The 19162-nt window shown below is 42.9% G+C and overlaps 2 protein-coding genes across 3 annotated transcripts in view; one reads left to right on the forward strand and one right to left on the reverse strand.

Moving 5' to 3' along the window:
• Nucleotides 1-1070: 1070 nt before the first annotated feature.
• Mest (mesoderm specific transcript) lies at nucleotides 1071-11859 on the forward strand. Of its 2 annotated transcripts, XR_012908518.1 has the most exons (13): nucleotides 1189-1341; nucleotides 3614-3768; nucleotides 5166-5245; nucleotides 5594-5671; nucleotides 5770-5906; nucleotides 6063-6121; nucleotides 7262-7302; nucleotides 7741-7811; nucleotides 7993-8094; nucleotides 9284-9360; nucleotides 10152-10215; nucleotides 10759-10916; nucleotides 11069-11177. XR_012908518.1 is itself a non-coding variant. In XM_075953503.1 (12 exons), exons 1-12 carry the CDS (start codon nucleotides 1316-1318, stop codon nucleotides 11184-11186), a joined length of 1008 nt encoding a protein of 335 aa, XP_075809618.1. In that variant the 5' UTR covers nucleotides 1071-1315; the 3' UTR covers nucleotides 11187-11859. The 2 variants fall into 2 exon arrangements, 1 of the variants encoding a protein (XP_075809618.1); XM_075953503.1 differs by lacking the exon at nucleotides 10759-10916 and having other exon boundaries at nucleotides 1071-1341; nucleotides 11069-11859.
• A 210-nt stretch (nucleotides 11860-12069) lies between these two features.
• Copg2 (coat protein complex I subunit gamma 2) overlaps nucleotides 12070-19162 on the reverse strand; it is a 129003-nt gene continuing 121910 nt past the window's right edge. The window contains exons 21-24 of the mRNA XM_075953501.1: nucleotides 14519-14616; nucleotides 13787-13925; nucleotides 13443-13541; nucleotides 12070-13006 (exon numbers count right to left, since the gene is read on the reverse strand). Of these exons, the coding sequence (XP_075809616.1) occupies nucleotides 12876-13006; nucleotides 13443-13541; nucleotides 13787-13925; nucleotides 14519-14616 (467 nt within the window). The 3' untranslated portion in view covers nucleotides 12070-12875. The remainder of the gene's footprint in view (nucleotides 13007-13442; nucleotides 13542-13786; nucleotides 13926-14518; nucleotides 14617-19162) is intronic.

Raw genomic sequence — 19162 nt, forward strand, 5'->3', positions numbered from 1 at the left:
CCTCTGGCCGAATCTTGCTTGCCTGCATGGCCGGGCTTGAAAACCGCAAAGCCAGAGCTGCAGCAAACCAGGCGCAGAAAAGAGGCCTGCAGCGCCCCCGTTGGGCCAGTCTGCGCTGTGTCCCTAGCTGGCGCCGGAGCTGTTAGAATTTCACTGTGGCTCCAAACGGCACACAGGCACCACAATGCTTGACACTTGGCGAAGGTGCGAGAGATACCTTTTAAAAGGATTATAGATATTTAAAAAAGTCTCTAGATTTTCCTGCACTTCTAGGGTGTTCGCATTGTGACTGTGTTATGCACAAATAAAGGAGGCTTGGACCCTGATAAACGGTCCCCAGCTGGGCTTCAGCTGGATGCCGCAGCAGCTTCTGGCATGTCGACCACAGCGTGTTGCTTGCTGCAAAGGAAGTGTACTGGTGCCACCGTGGTGTCTGCAGTGACTTTGGCCGGCTTTATGTGCTCACTGCCCTTCCATGAATGTGTCCACTTAGCCCAGCGGAGGATACCACAGAACTTGGTTCCCTAGACATTTAGTGTGCCCTTCCTTCATTGTTATCGTGGGTTAGGGGCTTGGGGTTGCCGCGCTCTGGTGGACCGCATTTTCGAACGCGTAATCACTCCTAGGATTTAGCACCCACTTAGGATGTAGGAAAGAAGTGGGTGGCACAACGAGCACCCTAGCCCTGAGGTGATTTATGCCTAACAGCTACCTTCTCGGGCTGGGGACCTGCGCGTACTCCAAGGGAAGGGTGTGTGTGTGTGTGTGTGTGTGTGTGTGTGTGGCGGGGAGTCTCAGACATTTGCTATCTTTGCCTGAGGCATTATCACATGGAAAAGGTTTTTTTTCTGCAGCAGAATGTGGGGTTCAGGATTAGAGATCTGCGAGAAAAGAGGGGGTCGATAGCCCGGAAGGTGCCCACAAGAGAGGCCCCCCTTCTCTGCAGCGTTGGGGAGGGCTCTGCGGCGGGAGCGGGAGGGAGGGACACTGCAGCATGGTGGGCGGGGCGGGGCGGGGCTAGATAGGCTCTAAAAGTCGGTGCCCGCTCGCTCCGCTCTGCCGCGGCCACCAGCACATCCCGGTGCTTCTTCGCAGACGCAGCAGCCCTCCTCTGCGGCAGCCGCGCCTCGCCAACCGGCGCAGTGCCGCAGGCTCGCCCGAGAGGCCGCTCGCTGTCTCAGCTGCCGCTGCCGCGGGCCGCCCTGAGCGGACCGTGGGCTGCGCCGACGCCACCTCCGATCCTGTACGGTTGTGGGCGCCTCGGCGCGCCCCGTGCTCCGCAATCCTGCGGCGAGCGGCATGGGATAATGCGGCCATGGTGCGCCGAGACCGCTTGCGCAGGTGGGTGCTGCCGGCCGTGCCGCGAGGGGGGTGTGGCCGGCCCGACTCCGTGTGGGTATCTCTGCCACCCCGGAGCTGCCCGTGGCAAAATCCTTACCAAAAGGTGGGCCATGCTGCCCCGGCTGGAAGGTGGTCGCTCGGCCCGAACTCGGGATCGTCCTCGCTGGTGGTTTATTTTCAAACTGGGGGTCAGCTGCGTAAGATTTAGGAATTTTTGGATCTCCGTATTACTCCTGGTGCAAATTAGGTTTTTTCCCCGTCAGGGTCTTTGCTGTGGTGTGATTTAGGCGGCAGTGGTGGTGGTGCGGTGCAATTTAGGATTTGCGAACCTCGGTAACGCCCCGGTGTAGAGCTGGTCATTGTTGTTGCGTGACTTGGGATTTCTAGACCCTGGTGTGTGGTTGAGGATTCGAGGAGCCGAGACTGCCACGGTGCGGTTTAAGATTTCTGGAATCGTAGTGGCGTAGTTACCGCATAGGTGCGACCGGACCTTGCCGCGCTGTGTGACCGCGGCAATAAGTGTTATTCCGAAGCCAGAAATGGGAACCCTCGGGAGATCGGGCACGCGGCCAGACTGTTAAAACGTAATGAGAAATGTTTGCTTCGATTTGTGGGTTCACAGTGTAGTTCTCGCTAAGAAGTCTTTAGATGGGCTGGTTTGGTGGTATTAGATCAATGTATTTTTACATCATTAACAGAAATAAGAAATCAAGGCACGTAAAGTTTGTTACGGGGGTGTGTTGAATTTTTAATCTAAGTCATGGTGCCATTAAATAACGGGGATTTGACTTAAAAAAATTTGTTTAAACCTTTCGCCTGATTGCCAGTTTGCTTGACTACTGAAAATCATAAAACGTTGGGGGGGGATTTTTTTTTTAACCAAGGTAACTAAGACTAAGAACAGCTCCCTGTGGGGTTGCCCCCCTTTCCTGAATGGAGGAGGTGCGCCGACGTACGGTGTGGAGAGCGTGGGTGTGGCACCTCTGTTCCCAGCGCTAGCGGGAAGCCCCTGTTCGCTCTGCCGTAGGCGCCCCTCCCCGTGTTCTGCTGAGTCACGGCAGATTCAGTCTGAGACCCGCATGGATGCCCCAGAGGTTACGTGAAAATGTATGAACAGGTAACAGGACCGAATGGAGGCTGCGGAAAATAATCAAACAAAAATAATAATAACAATAACAAAAAAAAACCCCAAACCTAACGCTTTTGTTATTTCCCTTTCAAGGAGGTTCGGCGGTAAAATCAGTTAGTGGATCACAGACTGCCATAAAACCATCACGTTCTGGCACTGTTCCAGTCATTTCTAGTATTGCCTTGAAAGGTAGAACCAAGACATTGTGACTGTTTATTGAACAGAGACTTCGGAGGGCAGAAAAAAAGCGAGAGTCCAGCCGCAGTCTGAAGTTTAGGCAGGGAAATGAGGATTCTCAAGGTGTGTCATTTTTTTTTTTACCACGTCAGGTTTAGTGCTGGAATTAACACCCCCCCCCCCAAAAAAAAGAAAAGCCAATTTTGCGAGATTGCAGGTAATGTGCCATAGGGCATTCTTATATACAAAGTGAGCCAGCAAGCCAACGCTTCTCAGGACTCTGGCAATTAATTTGTTTTACCTGTAGCTAGCCTCCTGACACCTCTAGTTCAGTTTAGGTGGCATTTTCCCACTTAGAGAACCCTTTCCTTGGTAAAATAGTTTCTATTCTTGCTTTAAATCCTTGCCTTCAGGGGAGATAAATTAATCTGGACCTTTGAAATTTGGGCATAGCAAGCTGGGGGCACAAATTTGTGCTAGACAAAACCAAGTCCTGAGTGCTAGGTGTGTGAGTGGGGTCTTAATTTAAAAAAGGGAACCGCCTCAAGAGTCTGCAAAGAAAGCAAAAATAGAATCTGCTGCCCAGATTTCTAAGAGATTAGATGTTCAGGGTCAGGGCAAAGCTGCTTACTGGAATGTAAAGTGCTGCGGCCATCTTGCTTTCAGTATCATCCCCTCCCCCTCACCAGTTTCTTAGCCCAAATCCAGATAGTAGTGCCAAATGGGGCTTCGCTGGCCAGAGGGTGTATATTAAAATTAGGAGCAGCTCTCTGCTTAATGACATGTAATAAATTACACATATGCTTGGAGATCACATATGGAAGAATGGTGGTAAGCACTGCAAAGACGTTTTTACGTCTTCTTGGTAAACTTTCCTGCCACGGTCACGTGGCGCCAGTTCTGCACTCCATGTTCTGTTTTGATTTTTGGAAATGTACAATGTTACCTTGGCTGCTTTTCCCACAGGATGAGGGAGTGGTGGGTCCAAGTGGGGCTACTGGCTGTGCCCCTGCTGGCTGCGTACCTGCACATCCCGCCCCCTCAGCTCTCCCCGGCTCTGCACTCATGGAAGACTTCCGGCAAGTTTTTCACCTACAAGGGACTTCGCATCTTCTACCAAGGTGAGAACTGGACCTTGAAGGGAGAATCCCACAAACTTGGGTCATGTGGGTCTCAGCTGAGGTACTTATTTTATAGCCCTTGGTTGGTCTCTGTTGCTCCACAGTGACGGGGGGCGGGTCGTGGGGAGGGGAGTAACCCCGTTTGTGTAAGGTGTATCTGGAGTATAACGGACTAACTCCTTTCGGTCTTCTGCGAACAGGGCACTCAGCAATGGAGAGGTGGGGGTGGGGATGGAATTGTACCTAATTCAGGAAGTTTCTTCCAGTTCCATTTGTATTTGATGTTAGTTTTCTCTTGAGCGCCCCTAGTGTCAGGTAACGTGATATTTAGAGACCTGTCTACACCTTTGTCCCCCCTCCATTTCTGTTTGTCATTTTATTATTTTCCATGATTTGTTATATGTATCTAAAACTGATGAGATTTACTGGGAATTATTATGACTGCTACTTAATTACCACACTCACGGCATTCTGTTATATTTTTAATCTTAATTATTTTCATTTTTCATTTAATTTTTATAACAGCACTTGGAGATAGGTGTCATTAATCTCACTTTATAGGTGAAGAGACTGAGAGACAGATTGGAAAGATTTCTTTTGGGCGGGGGTCAAGAGCAATAACGAAAAATGTTTGTTTTTCGTAAACCGTTTTTCATTATTGCTCCTGACCTCCTCTCATTTGTTATCCACAGTCAAGTAAGTATGAAATTTTCCTTACACTGGCTTGTTGGTTCTTTTCCAGAATTAATATTTAGTGTTTTATAGTATTTGTAGATTTGTCAGCCTAAGTACAGTACATGATATTTTTAACTGCTTCTAATTAAACAATTTTTGAAAGCTTATTACCAATATTTTCTGCCACTGACAGTATTAATTTAAATCCAGTACTGTGGCGAGGATTCTATTGTTTGAATAATCTGAAAGATGTCACATACAGGAAAAAGTTTATGTCATCATTAGCCCATTTTTGAAACAGAATTCTGTACCTTTGTTTTGGAGTTGGGTGTATCTGCTAGCATTGGATATACAGTGCAGAGAATCTTAGTTTGTTGTGACTGTAACATTTTAATTGGTTTTATTTTTTATTTAAGTGTTTTACTTTTTGCTAAATGAAAAATATTTTGCATTTTAATATTGATAACTACAAGGGAATATCTCTAAAAAATCTAAGTGATAATGAGCAAATTGTTTCAAGAATTCTCATGTAAAGTGTGCCATTTACAATTTAAAATACAGATTAAGAGGAGGCTCCTCTTATCTAGTAAGCTTGCATTTTAAAGAGCAACGTTTTTAATATCATTAATTTGGTCTGATCCTTTTTTACTGAAATAGATTTTGCTGTCTTCAAGGCTACTTTGCAAGGAGTTTGCCTGATTTCTCTTTTTTCCTCCTTTTAGACTCCGTTGGTGTGGTTGGAAGCCCTGAGATAGTTGTGCTTTTACATGGCTTTCCAACATCCAGCTATGATTGGTACAAGGTAATAAAGTTTGATTTCTAGGTCCTGCTATGTCCTAAAAATATATTCAAACTCTAGATTTTTTTTTTTTTGGTCAGCCCTAGCAGATCTGAACTGCTTGATAAAATCCCATTAAATATTGAATTGCTTTTCATGTACTATAGGGGAGTAAAAAAATTGGCTGCCCAGAAAGAATCATTGCCAAGTTAAGGCTGGAGTTTTGTTCTCAATATATTAAATGTTAGGAATCATACCCTTTCCCAGGCCTGTGACGGTTTCATGGGATTTTTTCACATTATCCAAGCTGACATAGAGGCATGGGTCTTGTGTTGTGGGAGTAGAATGCACATCATGCTTGCTTTCTTACAGATCTGGGAAGGTCTGACCCTGAGGTTTCATCGAGTGATTGCCCTTGATTTCTTAGGCTTTGGCTTCAGTGACAAACCGGTGAGCAGCAGTGGGGTGGGCCCCAGTGATGGGGGGATGGGTATGAATGCAGGTCAGGCTCTGATGATGTCATGCTATGTCTCTGGCTCTTTCCTTAGCGACCACATCAGTATTCCATATTTGAGCAAGCCAGCATCGTGGAATCCCTCCTTCGGCACCTGGGACTCCAAAACCGCAGAATCAACCTGTTGTCTCATGACTATGGAGATATTGTTGCTCAGGAGCTGTTGTACAGGTGAGACCAGACTTCTGTCCTTGGTACAGATGTCAGGAACTTAAGATGATGGGAAGTCAAGTTGTTTGGGATCTTCAAACTTTGGGGGTTGTCTGAAGCCCTCTGCATGGGTGCCAGCTGCTCAGCTACATGTATGTTTCTTCTTGTCCTTTACAGGTACAAGCAGAATCGATCTGGCCGGCTTACCATAAAGAGTCTCTGTCTGTCAAATGGAGGTAATTGCCTTGGTGGTAGGTGGAAAGTGGGGTGTAGCCTAGGAAGGCCACCTTTTTAAGTCATAAAGACACCTAAGTGATAACCTGATATTATAAGCAGACACTAAACATGGGGCATCTTTTACCTTTATTGTGCCACGAATAGTTCTGATAGTTGATGGCATTTATGGAATATATGTTTACAAACATCTAGAAAATCAGTGGGTGAGGGTGCTTGTTGCTAAATCTGTCAATATGAATTTGGTTCTGGAACCCACACTGTGGAAGGAGAGAACTGACTCCTCAAGTTGCCCTCTGCCCTTTGCACATGTGTCTTGGCACCGATGTACTCACGAACACAATAAATACCATGGTTTTTGTTTTGTTTTGATTTTGTTTTTAAAGAGCTGGGTATGGTGGTGCACGCCTTTAATCCCAGCATTTGCAAGGCAAAAGCAGGTGGATCTCTGAGTTTACAGCCAGCCTGATCTATGTAACATGTTCCATGACAGCTAGGATTACATGGAGAGACCTTGTCCCCAAAACAAAAACAAACATAACAAACAAAAAAAGACTACCACAAATGTGTCAGACTGGGAATGAATGAGTATTATTTGGAGCTCATTAATTCAGAAATGCCCAAATGCCCCCATCTGAATGTCTTATGGGTGGCTTGGGAGAATAGTGAGTCTGTCCCTTTATCAGTTCAAGAGAAAAATACACATACATGTGTGTTTACAGACCAGTTCATTAACACCAGTGTGTATTCTGAGCGGAGGAGATGCTGAGGGGAGTTTAGGCCTAGGCATCAATGCATTATGGAAGAGCCTATGAATTATTTTATCCATTTCTGTACCTTTAAAATGAGGAAAGTAATATCAGGGTGTTGGAACTTGACTGTTACACAGAGAATCTTGTAGAAATTAGCAGTATAATCATTCTTCAGATTGGAACACATGTATGTAGTTTCCACGTTGAGTATAAGTTGTTACATAGTTGAGTATAAGTTGTTACGTAGTGTATAGCTGTTTTTTATTCCTAATTCTGTTTTGGCAGTGAAAGCTCCAAATGTAACAACAAATAGGGTAATTAGTTTCTGGCAATGGCTGTCTTTCTAACTTGCAGTTCTCGGTAAATGGGTAAATGTCTCTCTTTCCACAGGTATCTTTCCTGAGACCCACCGTCCTCTCCTTCTTCAAAAGGTTGGCAGTTTCATTGCATAGCTCCTTAGTTCAGATGTCTGAGACAGTAAAACAAACAAACAAACCTGGGACCCTTAAGGGTCATACTTGTGATGAGCCTTCTATTGAAATCTTTATCATCAATTCACATTAATCAAGTTAATTTTTCATCCTCAATCAAATAAAGCAGGCTCTCCTACATAAAACCTACAAACATTTCTGAGAAATAAGAGATGACTATTTAGAAAAATAGAACTACATGAAGATCTGTGTCTTAAGTATGATGTTTAAATAAATTGAGATCCTAGGCTAAACTTGATGATTTCATCAGTTAGATTTAGGGGTTATACATTTTCTTTCCCCAGAAGAAGACATGGCTAAGTTCTATTTTATCTGGTGTAAAACATTTTGTCAACTTTCTCTGGATCCCTGATTCTTACTTTCACTTCTGACCTGCAGCTCCTCAAAGATGGAGGCGTGCTTTCACCTATCCTCACAAGGCTCATGAACTTCTTCGTGTTCTCTCGAGGGTAAGTCATCATCAAAGACTGAGCGAGCTGACAACAGTGTAGTCAAACTTGCTGCTATTATAGGGTTGGACCAAAGCATGTCTGGGCCTAGAGATTTTCTAGAAGAATTTCTGAACTGGCAAAGGGTCAGACAGTATGGCCTTCTGAGCTGTCTCAGCATCCTGCATCTGTACTCTTTCAGCCTGACTCCAGTCTTCGGACCGTACACTCGACCCTCTGAGAGTGAGCTATGGGACATGTGGGCTGGAATCCGCAACAATGACGGGAACTTGGTCATCGACAGGTGAGACAGGAACCTTGCTCTAGGCCCCAGTGAGGCTCTCTTGGAGAGAGGGGCAGGTGTGGGATTACGTTCTCCTCCTTGCTGGCATACTCCCTGTCCCAAGGGGGCTGGTTAGGAATTATGAGATGAACCCGAGACAGTCCTAGTCTGTGTTTTCCAACAAAGAAATCAAGCCCAGGGTGAGTTACTCCTGAAGCATTTGGCACAGAGAACGTGGATAAATAGTTGCAAATCTTAGTGCTTATTTGCATGAAAATGATTCAATGACTTTGACATATCCGTCTTTAGACTTTTGGTTAATATTCAGTATTTCAGAATGTTTTAATCAGTTTTGAAGGAAACCTCAAGTCTCTTAAGTACAAAGCTCTTCTGCTTATTCCTGCAGTAGCAATGGCTTGAGAAGCAAGGCTTTGGTTTAGTAAGACTGTAGCCGTCTCCTTGGAAAGACTGGGCGATGCAATATGTGCATCGCTTCTCAAGATGAGGCCTGGCCTTTTGCGAGCTGGGTCTATGACTCCCAGTGCTCTAAATTGCTGGCTTTCTGTGAGAGAGGCATTTCTTCCTCCCTATCCTAGCCCACAAGATCCTTTATATATATATATTTTAAATATAAATCAAACTGAAAACAAGTACACCTCTCTTTTAAACACATTATTCTCATATTTTGCCTTGCTAACTGCCCCAGAGTTAGGGAGAGCAGTCAGGGCTGCCTGCAGTGAGGCTGTTGGCAGCTTCCACTACAGGAGGAGTCTTCCACTCCATGGTCGGATGAAGTATAGTAATGAAGCCATGATCCCATAAACTTATACACTTGCATTTTTAGAGGTGGCTATCAACTCAGAGATTATGTAGTTTGGTCTTAGTTTCAAATGAGGAATTTAGGTTTTTAAAAAAGTGTTTTGTTAGAGTCACAGAGCTGGGATCAAAACTGGATTCTTAGACCCAGGTTTTAAATTAGGTACATTCCAAACCAACTGTAATCCTTCTGAAGATCTCATTTCCTGCTTTAGAAATGCAAAGAACATAAGTGCTTATGTTGATAGCACTGTTCTGTCCCACGGTAGTTAACACAAACGGCTGGTGTGGGCTATTCCTGGGACCTGAGGCTGCTTCTGTATGCAGATGCTTTTCTGGACACTGCACTGATACTAGTTCTTGCTCTGCTCTTGCTGACTCTCCTGTGCTCTAGTCTTTTACAGTATATCAATCAAAGAAAGAAATTCAGAAGACGCTGGGTGGGAGCACTTGCTTCTGTGACCATCCCTAGTGAGTATCTGCGTGCAATCTTCCGTCACGTCTTGACAGGGACCCTTGGGGAATAGTGACTTACATAATTCCCACTCATAAGATTTCCATGCAGGGCTACTCTAGGGTTAGCAAATGAAAACAAGTCAATCTGAGTCTTACATAAAAACAGCTACTAAAGTATGTGACCAGGCTGGCCTCACTCACAGAGAGCCACCTGTCTCTGCCTCCAAAGTGCCAGGATTAAAGGCGTGTGCTAGCACTGCCCAGCTAACTGCCCAATCTTTATTTACTGGCAACCCTATTGCAAACACCTGGAATGCCAGAGTGAGGGTGGAAGGCACTGAGCTACTACATAGATGGAGCTGGTATGGCTTGCCTACCATGGTAAAAACGGAACTGTTGGGACAGGAAGCTAGTAAAGTCATTAATGACGGTCATATGGTATGGCGAAGGGAATTAGCAGTGTCTCACATACTAGTGATCAATATGTCAGAGGTCAGTCACAACAGAGGGAACAAAGGATGATGATTCTATCTGCACCTACATTTCTAGAAAGAAGATCTTCAAAGTGAGCTTATTCCTTTTTGGAATTCAGAGTATACAAGAACAAGAAGGGACCAAATGGTTCTATGTAGAAGATGGACTGGCTTGTTCTATAAGTTCGTTATAGCTCACCAAATAAGAACATTTTCTACAGAAAAACTTTATTCGCATATTTTTTTTAAATAAATGGAGAGAAGTTAATTTTAAGGTAGCAACAGAAGCATAGATGTGAGTTGTTAGAAATTCCTTCCTCTTCTTTTTCCTAGTTCATTTTATCTATGGGCCATTGGATCCTATAAATCCCTATCCAGAATTTCTGGAGCTGTACAGGTGAGTCCTCAGAGGTTTTGTTTTTGTTAGATGTTTCATCTTAACAGGTCTGTTGGCACTAGCTATTGCCTCTGATCTCACTGAAAACATAAAATAAATAGACCAGTTAGGTATAGGGAATCTTATTCTCACCAAAGGAGATTTGATTATACATTCTCTGGATTCATACGTCCTGTTTTCACTGATATGGTTGTTATATTATTGCTAAGTATAGAGGAAAGGGGGAAAAACCTTCATGTGACCGGAACCTCTTAAGGAATGTGTTAGCTGATTCTAAAGCCAGTTCACTGACCTCAACTGAGCAGGCTTCAGTGAGCAGTTATGAACAGCTCACTATGAAAAATGCTTTTTCATTGGTTGTTACTCCTTCAGGGTACTTATTCAGAAGGTGCTGGAATATGAAATCTTGACTGTCATGTAAGAGTGTTCCATACCTTCATGTGTCCTAGTAGATACAATCTGGCAATAAACAGCTTGTTTAGAATTTTAAACAATCTCCTCATGAGATTAAGGAAGGTTCTTTGTTTATCTTTGCTTGGGCAGTGAGCTGCAGAGTGAGCCACCTGTTGATGCTTCTCTAAGGAGCTGAAAGTCATGTTTTGAGGACTGTTACAGAAGTGTTGTATTTGCAAGATGTTGTCTGTTGTGTTCTGAACAATTGAAACCAGTCTAAGTGGAACTGGCAAGTTTATCTGGCTAAGGTATAGTTCCCAAGTAGGAGATGAACAAGCTCTTTGTTGGCTCTTTCCAGTGTGGTATGTCTGTCTACATGGGCATTTATGGGGCTTCCCATGGCTTACATCCTCTCATCCTCCAGCCTTAAGTTTACCTCCATGCTGTTCTCTTCCACTAGGAAAACGCTGCCGCGGTCCACAGTGTCGATTCTGGATGACCACATTAGCCACTACCCACAGCTAGAGGATCCCATGGGCTTCTTGAATGCATATATGGGCTTCATCAACTCCTTCTGAGCTGTAAAGAGTAGCTTCCCTGTATTAATTACCTCCCCCATTCTCATATTTGTGTGTATTCCACTTAGAAATGCCCCAAAGAGGTCCTGGCAATCAAATACTATTCTTTCATAAAAGTCCATTTGATTCACATTGGTCAGCAAACTATAGAAAACAGGCAGCAGAAACTCTAAGGATGGCATGCTAATCCATCTCTCATTCTCTTATGGGTGACAAGATACTCCTCCCCTCATTCCTGTGACATCTAACCAAGTGTATGGATCTGCTGTTTAGTGTTATTAGAAAATTCTGATGAATAACACTTCTCAATTATGTAGAAAGACAGCATTGGACATTGTTTTTCGTAAAACACTTAAAAAAAACCCCTTAACTGAACTTTGCTGAAATCCTCAGAAATGCTAACTTCTGGCCCAACCATAATTGGAGTCCTGTAGTAAAGAGGGAGGGAGGAGCTTGCTTATCTCCCCTTCAAGTTCTCTATACAGCACAGCTTATGAGAAGGAGTATCTTGTCATGCCTTACATTTAGTTTCATCAGCTGCTTCTAATTATAGACATTTTGTTGAAACACACATTGGCTTAGGGGGCTGGAGATGTAGCTCAGTGGTAGTGTGTCTGCCTAGCAAGCTAAAGCCCTTGGGTTCAATCCCCAGAACTGCCCCCCCCCCCCAAAACCTTACCAAACCAAAATAGACATCACGATACAATGTTCTGAATATGCTTTTGAGACTTATTAGCATACTCATGTATGTATTTTCTAAGGGTATTAAGATGTTGGCCCTTACTTGCTAGAGTAGAGAACCTCATCACACATATAATTTGTGAATAAAAAGATTCAAATTATTTACAGAATTTCCTAAAACCACGAGGTATTAACCAGTTGTATCTGTGCCAGAGTTTTATTGTCACTGGCTAGAAAGTCCATGCTGAACAGTAAATAACAGCCTTCCTCCTCGCAACAGTACTTAGGTGCATGTTCCTCCAGTCTGAAGTGGAGGCAAGGGGCCCATGTAACAGCCAAATGCCCACTGACTCCTCTTAGGATGGCTGCTTAGCACCCACCCTACTGGCTGTTCAGCAAGGCTTTCTCATGTAACTCAGCAACTCCCGTACTGAGACGTAAGAACAAATGCTGAAAGAGCAATGGTGCTGAAAACTTTTTTTAAGCCACAGTTTTAACTTAGTTAAAGCAGCATTATTGATTATTTTAAATTCATTTTTTAAATTAGAAATTTCAAGTATAGCAACTTTGAAACTGGAATGAATGAGTGTTTATTTTCTATTAATAAAAACAAACTGTGACAAAAATGGATTCCGGCTTCCCCTCCCGCTCCACCCTTCTGGGATAAAATTTCCAACATTGCCAAGAGTTTTCACACATTAAATAAAAGCATACAATGAAGCCAAGCAGCTGTAGAATAGCATACATACATAGTATCTGGTTTTCAAGATCATTCAAAGCTGCATTGTCATCCCAAAGCTGAACAAGTGAGACAATGAGAAGGGAAGAAACACTAAAATCCATGCACAAAGGCAAACATTTGCTTGATCTGCTGGCTCAGGGCCAAACATTGGATTTGCTTCTTCAAAGTCTCTTAATCTTTAAACGAGACTCTGGGAAATTCATGCCATAAGCTTAAAAACCACCAGTAGGGAGAGCATAGCCAACATCACCTTTCCCAGCAAGAACTTATCCTACAGAAGCCAAGATAACATCCACAGGTGTTCTCTCTTTGCTCCTCACAGTCACCTGCATGGTCACTCCATCTGCTAAGGCCAGTCTAGACCGTACCAATAAGTCATAGCCACCTCTGTATACACCTGAGAGAAAAAAGAGAAAGTATATTAAGAACTTCAAATAAGCCCTGACTAATGAAATTTATCATGTTTTGCCTGTACCTCCTTTCTATTATTTTAGTTTCACCTTTATAGAAATTTACAGGAAGTGACTCCTACAAATAATTATAATTTTTAAATGTTCATATGAAAACCAGGTCATGGAAGGTATTGAGTATCACTAACTTAGTGTACTCAGGGAGTGGAGCTGGCATCTGTTAGAGATTGAAGTATTTTAAGCCATTGTGCTTCCTAAAAGAATAACCTAAGGAGAACCTGTACAATCAGTTATTCATTTTGATTAGGTCTCAAATTGTTAAATAATGCGATGACAGACAACAACAGGGCAGGGAGTGCCTATCCACATCCTTTCCTTTTAAATTCTATACATTTGAAGAGAAAGCGGATGGGAATCTCTTACCTGCCAGATAGAGGGAATGGGAATTCTTATTCTCAGGTACTTTGTCTGATCTCTCACATGGCTGCATGCCCAGAAATGAGATGATGTTGTTCACAGCCTCTGTTGAGAAAGTTGATGTGACAGCATTAGGAGAGTTGAACATGAGGGTCTGTCCTAGGAGCTGCAGGTACAGAGGCCACTCCTCTAGAAAATGGCTGATCTGGTCAGATGATACAGACAGGTAACTGGGTTTTGAGTAGATGACTTAAACCATACTCAACAGAAAGGAGTTCCTTTGGAACTGCATATATGCCTCCTGGGTTTTATGCTGGCCCCAGGCAGCTCACTGGCAGCAAAATTCTCACCTTCAAGGGTTTTTGTAGAGCTAAGGGCAAAGGTTTCTTCTTTCTCAAAGGTGTCTCCCACCTCTTCCCAGGCAGCAGCAAAGTTAGGTTTCAGTACCTTCTGAATATGGTCAGACACAGTCACTTCAAGATCTTCCAGCTAGTGGGCAATAAGCAGGAGTCAGTAAATAAAAGTCCTTTGAGTCTACAACAAAAATAGAAGGAACTGATCACTTGGCATTTTGTTTACAAAGCATGCAAAGGCCTAAAGGAAGCTCTGTACTAGAACTACAGGTTCACTACAGGTTCCAGTACAGAGGAGCAAGAACAACCTGGCAGGAGCCAAGTAAGTATAGGTTGAGTGCCAGTGGCCCTGAGGTGCACAGTAGTCACTGCCACAGTCAGACCCCTTGTGGAGGCCACACACCCTCTAACTTGACACACCACCCCTCCTTTCTGGCAAGGCTATTCAGTCCATGACTTACCAGTATTAGAAATAACCAATCAAAAAGTTCCTGAAACCTACTTTATAAATAAACCCAATCACATTAAAAATGATGCAATTATCACTTATTCCCATTAATAGAGGAAAAAAGGTGACTTCCTTTGGTTTAGTGGTAAAGTACTCCATTTAAATTCTCTCTGGCAGGATACAATTCCATTACAGGGAGGGACAGTCTAGGTTCTAGGAAAACGCTCTGTGAGAGCAGTCACTGATGCTGTGGAGGTGCAGGGTCTGCAGGGAAGCCTCACCACATATTCATCATCATATCCATCTTCATCTGGAATTCCTGTGTTAGGGTCACAGTCCCGGACTGTAAACTTCATGGTACAGCTAAAGGTGCCTGCGACTGGAGGGAAGAGCAGGCAAATCCACATGAGTGGGTAAAACAAGCACATTTCCATCATCACTGTGCTCAGTATTGTGTTCCACATTTCAAGTGTTAACATTTGCACCCTCTTCTAAGGTGGGAGAGCTCTTGGAGCAGCTTGTAAGCTGGTCAAAAAGCCAGTTTCACAAAGTATGATTGAAAATGTTTCTGTACTGTAGATTAGAAGAGCACACAGAAGAGATGACTTGAACAAACTGTTTTTGTGTTGATGTGAAGAAAGAGGGGGAGATATTTTGGGGGGACTTTCTGTCATGTTGGTTAAAAGAGCCAATATTTTGAAAAACAAGAACCACTCGATGCTCTAGGACCACAATAAAGCAAAAACTACTGACAGCAAAGTACACAAATCATCAGATTAACACTGACCAAGTACACGGTCTCAGTGCTGTCTTTAGACTGTGGACTTTGTGGATCCAGAGAACACCAGAATAAACTAAGTCAGCTTTCAACCTGCAGTGAATAGATGAAAGGGAGGCTTTACTATTGGTAAAGTCTATTTCAGAGTGGAAAAGCAAGCAGCATTCACTGTTATGTTTCAGATGACTCACAGAATTAAGTAGAGAATGAGTAATGAAAAATTGACACAATTTTGGAAAGTGAAGTTTTGCTGAAGACAGGGTTTTCCAGTTTAAAGGAGAGAATTTGGCCAACATGGATGGAGGAAAGGTGTCTATGATCTAATCAGGGATCTAGAAAGAGTTTTTGTGCACAAAATACTAGAAATTGGAGCATTAGAAAGCTATTTGGGGGTTTGAGCAAGAGAAGAAAGGAGATGCAAATGTAAACACTTATGATAGTATGGGAATAAGAGGTACTTTTTCAGTCTTTAAACATCCATCAATCCATCCATCCATCCATCCATCCATCCATCCATCCATCCATCCCTCCCACTGACACTTAAGTAAAGGTATAAGGGAATGCGGTATACACAAGAAATGAGTGACACATGACTTCTGTTTCCAAAGCTGACAAAGAGTTAAATTAGTGTGATTAATCTATTCTTGACACTACAATTCAATGCCACAGATCCTTTAGTATAAATTTTAACAGAGTGCTATGTGAAGCTGCAGGGTTAGGAGCCTGGGGATAAATTAAAGAGAGACAAAATGAATGGTAGACTAGATCACAGACTGGATCAGACTAGTTAACTTATATGTAGAAGACAAAAGAGAAGGCACTTAATAGTACTGAGGATGTGACACATAGGGACGGATTGAGGAGGAAGGTGTGAGTGAAACCTTTGTGGCAGTTTTCATTAAACGATTTGGTTGATGCAATGAGGACTTGCAGGGAGCCTGCCAAGAGCTACATTAAAAGTCAGTGGTAGTAATGCACCAGTCAAACCAAAGATGAGACAGACACTGGAAGACAAGAGAGGAGGTCAAAGGGACCCTTCCAGGGCCAGAGCACTTTACTATCACAGTTACAGCTTCATTAAACAGGAAAGGCAAAACCCAAAAGGAAGAAAGAAAACAAAACCTGAAGACCTCTTAAAGAGGCTTAAAAAAATGAAGCAAATTTTATGAGAGTCACCTGCTAAGGAGATAAATTTGAAAAGAATACAGAATTGGAAACAAAGATCAATGCTGGAAGCTAAATAGGGAGAGGGAGGTGCAGTTGGGCTGGAGACAGAGTGTATAGTAAACACATATCAGGGTGGAAAGCTGGAGAAGTTCATTGAGGGGAAGACCATGGCACAATGAAGAGATACAGATCTGAAGAGATTCCTAGATAGCTGAAGGAATGGATGTACCAAGAGAGCAGAAATGAGGTTAAAGGAATGGATCTGAAACAGGCTATCCATAATGATCCACCTAGGTCTATGAGCTGAGAGCAGATGCCATATGCAGTCCACAGGAAATAAAGGAGGATGGAAGTGTTAGGCAGTGAATGTAAAAAAGAAAAAGTGAGTGGCTACACACAGAACAGGAGGGATGCTGAAAATTAAGGCTTTTTTCCTGGCTAAAGGAGGAAAAACAGTACAGAAGATCAACATTAAAGATAACATCAGATGTAAAAGAGCCAGTACTAAGAAATGGCAGGCATCAAATGAAACTTAAGATAGCTCTTGGGTCCCAAATCAGGAAGGAATCAAAATGAAAGGTAGATTGGAAGCAAACGGAAGGAAAACATGCCAGAGGGCCGGCCAACAAGCAGATAAAGTGTAGAATAAAGATCTCAAATGGAAAGTCCTGTCAGCTCAATGTAAATCTACTTGGTCACATTTAGGCATAGAGACCATGGTGAATCAGGTTGTTAAGGAGGGAAGGTTTGTAACAATTAAGATGCCACAGTGCTGACAGAAGTGACTGATGACAACTTAGGGATATACTAGGATTGCTTAGTGGAGAATACAGGCGGGTAGCTTGGTTCTGAGACTAGAATCCCGTTACAAGGTGGAGAATGAGTGAAGATTATGAGGAGGCAAATACATCTAAAGAATTCTGCATCCATGTTGACTGTAGCGGGGTGGGAATGGAAAGGATGACAGATGAAGATTATTGCATAGTGTGCCATCCAAATTGCTGAGATGCTCTGTGGATCTTGTTTGACTCGGAGTGACATGATACTTAGGGAGCCTGTATGAAAGTATCACAGAGAAGACAGAGGTTGGAATCTGAAAAAGAAAAAAGTAAGTAGGATTTTGAGTGGAAGGACAGAGTGAGTACAAAGGGTGAATAGGGAAGGGCATTATAGAGGGCCAAAATGAGGAATGCTGAAAAAAAAATGACAGAGTTGAATTTGGAGGAGAGACCTATGTGTTATGCTAGATTGCAGCCAAAGATGGAGGGAAGAAATGTGGCTCTGAAACAGTGTTATGAAGGACTATCATCTGGCAATCTTTCCTTGGATGCTATTTGAAGCAACTAATAGACTTAGGGATTGGGAGTATAAATAAGACAGCTCTGAGCTATGCCAATTGCAGGAACTCTCTGAAAGTCTGGACTAAGCCATAATTGTACTGAACATGAGAAAGACGGAGTTATCTGAAGAGAGTTAACAGTAAAAGTGGCACGAGCAGATTAGAGAGGAGAGGCATACTAGGGAGAGAACCTGGCTAGAAAGTTCTGTTCAAGAGGAACACATATGGTTTCTTCAAGAGGGGATGATATTATTTTAGGACAAGATAGTGAGGAGGAAAGGAATGGAAAAGTAACAGGTGAAAATAACAGAGGTACTGACTGGAAAGAGAAACCTTTTATTTGGGTTAAAAGACAGGAAGGAGAGAGGTTAACTCCCCAAAGGAACTTTGTAACCTATAGAATGGTTCTGAGGTGGCACAGTAATGAGCGAGATCATGGAGCCACAGAGGTTTCCAGAACTAAACTCTGGTCACAATGATGAGTGTACGGAAAAGAGAACAGGAAGGAGAGCTGGAGTACACTGTTCCTGATGTCTTGGCATAGACTTTTTAACTAACGGGCTTGGTGGAAGGAAAGGTAAGAGCAGTGTTTCTTAAATGTGTTACAACTATAAAGTCACAGACTTACTGAATCAGAAATTCAGGGGGGCTCAGCAGGTCAGAATGAGGCACACAGAATGTTTCAGATACTGCAGAGGACAGACAGGACAGTTTGAGGTTGGATTTGCTGGGGTATTGTTAAGGAATCTTATAGAACCAGCTGAAAGTAAGAGAAGTGAGACCACAACCAGGAAAACGTGTGTGCTGGAATGCGATAAAATACACAAATTGAGGTTGGCTCAGAGTGTCACATGTGTCAGGCCAGAAAGAGGGACGCAAGTATTGCTAGCTCTACAGCACACAGTCTAAGAGCAAGTTGCATGTAAACTTCTTGTATACACACCCACCCATGTGCTTAGGAAGTCAGATGTAGTGAGTGACACTCAGATGCTAGTAATATTGATTCCCTTGATTCCCTTGTACATAAGCCTGCTTGGGGTAGCGTAGTTTTTTTTATGGCCATAGTACTTATCAGTAGGCTCATTTTCTATGACCAAGGACCGTAAAAAAATGCTGTGAAATATTCCTGTCATCTTCCCAGTAACATGGGCAAGATAACTCAAGAAACTCATCGGTTGGTAAGTAAACATTTCCAAAATATTTATTTATATTGTATATATTTAATGTGTAAAGGTAAGCAACTTGTTACTTATGTTAAAAACATCACTGTTTCATATTATAGTATGGGATCATTTTGTACCATATAAAAAGTGTCTTCTATTGAAAATTGCATTTAAAATAGTTGGACAACTATCCTTAAACATGGTTTATATTGTAAAACATTCTTAAAATTTTTCATTATCATTTTAATGATTCTTGTGAAAAATGTGCTTCCCCCCGCCCCAAAAGAGAGCTAGGTGAAGGCTTTTTCAAACTCAGAATGCGGTGTATTTACTATAAAAAGTGTGTGTGTGTGTGTTGGGGGGAGGTTAATGACAACTGTTATTTACAAAGCAGATGTGTTAGGAAGAAGGTGGTGTAGGGAGGCAGTTATTAAAGGAAAAAAGGGAAGGAAATCAAGTGATAACCAAAAACAGGACA

The sequence above is a fragment of the Microtus pennsylvanicus genome, chromosome 19, assembly GCF_037038515.1.
Source record: "Microtus pennsylvanicus isolate mMicPen1 chromosome 19, mMicPen1.hap1, whole genome shotgun sequence".
Classification (NCBI taxonomy): Eukaryota; Metazoa; Chordata; class Mammalia; order Rodentia; family Cricetidae; genus Microtus; species Microtus pennsylvanicus.